Source organism: Montipora capricornis, chromosome 2, assembly GCF_036669925.1.
Source record: "Montipora capricornis isolate CH-2021 chromosome 2, ASM3666992v2, whole genome shotgun sequence".
NCBI classification, from domain to species: domain Eukaryota; kingdom Metazoa; phylum Cnidaria; class Anthozoa; order Scleractinia; family Acroporidae; genus Montipora; species Montipora capricornis.
The window spans coordinates 11,831,931-11,837,256 of NC_090884.1; the positions used below are offsets into that span (position 1 = coordinate 11,831,931).

At 39.9% G+C, this 5,326-nt stretch overlaps 1 protein-coding gene across 1 annotated transcript in view; it reads right to left on the minus strand.

Annotated features, from left to right (window-relative positions):
• Nucleotides 1–409: 409 nt before the first annotated feature.
• Nucleotides 410–5,326, minus strand: part of LOC138038839 (uncharacterized) — a 14,221-nt gene continuing 9,304 nt past the window's right edge. Inside the window, exon 2 of the mRNA XM_068884908.1 lies at nucleotides 410–1,082. Coding sequence (XP_068741009.1) covers nucleotides 1,065–1,082 — 18 coding nt within the window. The 3' untranslated portion in view covers nucleotides 410–1,064. The remainder of the gene's footprint in view (nucleotides 1,083–5,326) is intronic.

Consider the following 5,326-nt stretch of genomic DNA (forward strand, 5'->3'; position numbering starts at 1 on the left):
TCCCATAATGTCTTTCGAAACAATAGAAATCAAAATGGCCGCCGTATCTGCAAAAAGGTCTATTGCTCTCCTTCCATTTTTTTGTGTTTTCATCACAGATTTATATGACTCAACAACGTGCTTTGCAGCCGCTCATAGCCAACGCGACATCGAGTGCAATGCAAAAACTGTAGTGATTCTTATGACAATGATCATCACCATCTAATGTTGATAATGTTGATGATGATCATGACGACGATGATGATGAAGAGGAGGAGGAGGGAGACGAGGGAGATGAATAGGATACCTTTTAACCCTTGTACCCTTGTCAAGGAGTTGTGGAAAAAATTGCATTTGGATGAACTGACTTGGTTGTAAAAGAAAGGGGTACAGAATATGCCACAAGGCATTTCACGAAAAAAGGCTCCTTTGCAAGTTATAATGGACACGAGATCAGATTTATTACTGTTATGTTACAGAGTTGTCTAAGTTACACTTCAATAGATAGTATAAGTAATATTGGGACAATCTGTCGGACAATCTGTCAACACAAACACTAATTACAGGGCATTATGTGATGCAGCCTCGTTTTCAAGTTAGCGTGGTCACGTGATCCGTTCTATTACTGTTACGTGTCAGACACTCCAATAAACCATTTCCGAGCTCATGTCTGCCTCCTCTTCAAAGCGAGTCTAAGTGCGAAGTTTTTGTGATGGTAATTAGTTCTACTTTACATATGAATGAAAACTAATTTTCATAAGAAAAACTTCGCACCTATTGTCGCTTTGAAGAGGAGGCAGACATGAACTCGGAAATGGCCTATTAAAGTATGAGAATTTTCGAAGATTCGTCACCACTGACAGTGGTTACAAAGCATTTGAAGGGCAAACCTCGTTTCCATGTTGGACAATGCGGGTCACACTTTTAACTCCCCATAAAAGCCGTCATAGCCTTTGTCGCAAGCGCTTCCGTTGGGTTTCACAGAAGAAAACTTTCTACCGAGCAAAATATGAAGAGACGGGGGAGGAGGGCAGGAAACACGTGTCCGCAAACCCAACATTCCGAAGAATGCCTTTTTCATACTTTCACACTTGAGCGCACACCTGTAAGGAACGTTTCAAAAAAACGACCAATGAGAAGAAGGACTTGTCAACAGAAATCAATTTATGTTGATTACTAATTTTAAAAACAAACAAGGCTAGAAACTAGTGATCGAGAAGTACATGTAAATGTTGTTTAAACTAGAGAGCTTCGGGACCGGCCAAACCAAGCGATAAGTGCAGAATATATAACCGTATTTGATCATTAATACCACTTTATTGTTGTTTTTTCCAAGTCATATCACATCTCGAGTCTTTTCGGCCACGATGAATTTGAGATAGATTTCATCCACGAGTAATTTTCACGTTACAAAATCGCTATCGGACGACACAAATAGCACATCTCTCACATAGCTCATTTTGTTATGTTTTTGTTTGTCTCTGAAAGGTTCCTAGAACAACCTCACACCCTGGCCAATTTGATTTGTTAATTATTCTATTGAGATGCTGACCAAAGACATAGAAGTACTGTCATCAGGTCCACTTTTTATTTGGTGATTAGGCTATTGAAGGAACTACATGGTGTGATTATTTGATCCCATTGGGCCTAAAGAAAAACAATTCCCAGGACAATAAAAGTGATTTCCTGTGATAATGCTGTTAATTGGACGTTCTAAAACGGGGCAGTCAGGCCACAAAACCACTTCTTTTTTAGTTTAATTTCTTTTGTATGTTAATTGGTCACAGAAGAAAACGCTTTTCACCAAGACAATCGCTTTTCTTTTCCTTTGGCAATACCTTTAAGGTCTTTTAATAACGCGTTTTAGCATGTTAGTGAAACGGTAAAAACATGTTAGTGAAACCTTCGCTAAAAATATACATGAGGACAACTCGAGACCTGTAATTGACTGGCAACCAATGAAATCTTTCCTGCCGAACGAGATAAACTCACTGAAATTCACGCAACTTCCTTTGGGCATCAATGTCTTACGTCTTGAACGGTGTTTACGAAACATCCCTGCGAGCATGTCCAACATTATCGTGTCATTTTAAGGAAAACTTAAGCCGCGTAACGTCGGGGGAAAAAATATATATCACAGAGAAGATCAAATGCAAACGACCAATACAGCCATGCAAGGCAGGATATTATTAAGGAAGGGTTACGTGATATCTCTTTAACAGCTACTCATCCGAGACTTCTATCATGCTAGATCGTAAACTAAAGGAATTGTAGATTTCAAGAATGTATAATGGCTTTTCTCCCCCTGAGTGATACCGAACACCCTATTTTTAGGGTCTTGGCCCATGGACTACAAGCATGATTTGAAATTGTGGGCCCTTTGGCCGCGGCAGTTTAAATTCGTCATGTGTTCTTTTTTCTTTGTAGTGCATGATCTGCCCGTTTTCACCGGAAGGGCTAAAAAGTACTGGTCACTTCAATATCAGCTTGTGCCAGAGTCAAGTGGGAATCGAGAACTAATGTTGAAGCGTGCTCAATGGCTTGTTAACCACGGTTATTTCATATTTCTTAAACATTCGTTTCAGAGGTTCGGCGACACTTAAAGATGAATTACGAGACAAGAGAGGGCTATCAATTTAAAAAACTTGGAAAACCCCCCTTGCCTCATTATTCTAGTATTAGTTATACTAGTTCTTGAGCTGTTACTCGCAACCTTAAATAGTTTACCAAAGGCTCATCAACAACATTGATATGGAACGTTCGGAAAACTATTATTGTGTTTTTGGGCAAACAAATTTCTTATCCAATGTTGAAACGATCCTCCACCAACTGAAAAGATCTGGCTTCCTGAAGCAAGAATATTCATTTCAACAATAGCAACGGAGCCCCTGTCAACAAGATGATATACCTTTGGATCGAAGAATGTTGGATTCTCGAGTAACCCTTCTATGACCGTCATGAGCAAGCCCGAGCTTTTCCGTGCGGGCAATACGTCGCCTGAATGAGATCCGAACTGCAGAAAATCTGCGGCAACAAACGTTTTTCTCTTAGAGTTTCCATTCTTTGGGTCACGATCTCGTTCTTGCTGGATCCGTGCTACCATTTCCGTGATACACTTGACTACTAACGAAATAGGACCTCTATGACGAAAAATTTGTTCAGTGCGCAGATGAACTGATATAAAGTTAGGACCCAACTCTTTTGATACAAAATCATGAGCAATTTGCAAGAGTTTGTTATTAAAAAAAGAAACATCCGGTGCATGAAGACAAAACTGGATAGTTGGTGGTAGTGGAAAGTTCGCTCGTTCTTTAGTGCCATTCCCTCTCCATTCCACAATGCCGACACAAGTTCTACCCTTGATAACTTGGTCATGAAATCTCTCGATCGATTTAAGAACCCCAACATCGATGCAAATAGTTGTAGTACTCTACGTCCCGCGAATATTTTTTTGTGTTTACGACCACTCCATGCGCAAGGAATCACTGAAGGCTTTGAAATGTTCCGCTCTTGCCTTAAGCGTGTTGCTTGTGGTTCATAAATAAGATAAATCAGCAAATCTAATCGATCTTGGCATACATGTTGAAATGTCTTCCGGCTTGCAAGAGTGTTGTAACCGTGGGAGAGCAGCTTTTTATTAAACAAAGTCAAATTGAAGTAGGACGCCAGTGTCGGTAACTTGAGTTGTGCCAGAAAATTTGAGTTCGTTATAAAAGGCTCAACAACTTGACCCCCACTAAAAGTAGCTAATGCTGCAAGAGCAATGAGATTATTTGTCGCCATCGTAAGTTGCTCCCAATAGTTAAACGCCACATAAAACATTCCAGGTTTTCTCAAAGCAGGTGTGCTCTTCAATAAGCCATCTTGCATATCATTGTGCGTGTCGAGGGTGTTTACTTTCGAGTGTTTCGTGCGACTTACCATTTTCTCCATGTCCTTTCGACGACCCTGTACTTTCCATATTTGTACAGTTATTAACACTGCGGCGGCAACAACAACGAAAGCAAACACCTTGAAAAGTATCCGTAATCTCATTTCTAACACATCTCACCCCACAGCGACTGGGAGGGTTCCTATTATCCTTCCTGACATGGATTTGCAATTAGTGAAGTCTGAGACAAAATTCAGATTTTGTGTACAATTGGAAATCGGAAGATCCAGAATCCGGATTTCCCAATCAAACGCAACCCTCAGTCTGAAACACAAGAGCAATATAAAATAGTTCGGTTCAATCCCTATAGCTCGTTTTCACCGTTATGCAGCAAAGAAATAAATTCTAAACCGTTCCATGAAAAAGGCCAAGATAACGAAATGTTATAAAATACTAATACATAAACAACTTCTCAAAGTCTCAAGTCTGTGTGGTACAGCATTTTTTAGTTATTGGCCGAAACGGAGGTGCCATTTTGGTGTACCAATATAGTACACAACAGTGGCCGCCGGAAATCAACAAAACCATTTGGAATTTGCTTTGCCATGAAAACGCGTTATTTTCACTCATAAACTGGTACAAATATGCATCAACACAATCTCTTAAGAGTTGAAAAGTTGCAACTGTTGAAAGTTAAAAGGAATGCCTTTTTTCCAACCAAACAACCACTATCTTGGTGTCACACAAGGCAAAAGTCGGAAACTATTTTCGAAACGAAAGACGCTACAGCTCTAAAAAGTTGTGAAAAGATTTAAATCTAGATTATATTCAAGGTAGTGAAGATAACAAATTCGGGATTTTCATTTTAGAGTTTCGTGACGGCATTTGAAGACGATCTGTAGCCCCCAGGTGGCAGTTTACTTCGTTGACAACAATTTTTACATCGCAATTAACAATACCTTCTGATTGTTAAAAATCTTGTTAGACTCCGCAAAACACAGCTGGCGATTTTAACAGTTTAATTGTACTCAAAACACTGAAAAAGTAAACATGGAAAGACTTAGTATTCCGCGCAACCGCCGCTTATCAACGCGATCTCGGAATGTTCTAGAAGTGGTCAACACTCCATCATGTTTCCTAAGATAGCTCGATCGTTTCTAAAAATAACAACATGCTCTTTCCCGCCAAAAAATATTAATATCGCAACGATCTTTGGAAGCTCCAGAAACAAAACATACAGTCGCTGAACGGTCTACAACAATGTGCTAAGAGTGTAAGGTCCAAACATTCCTCCTTACTAGCCAGCACATCCCAGCCATGTGTCGAGGTTTTGTAAACTTCGAGTGATTGGGGCCTTTACCATGTCAGTAACCATGTCTTCAGTTTTGCAATGTTTCAATTCAATGTTCCCCTTGGTGACTTACTCACGAAAAAAGTGATAGTTGATGTCGACATGTTTTGCGCGTCCATGAAACT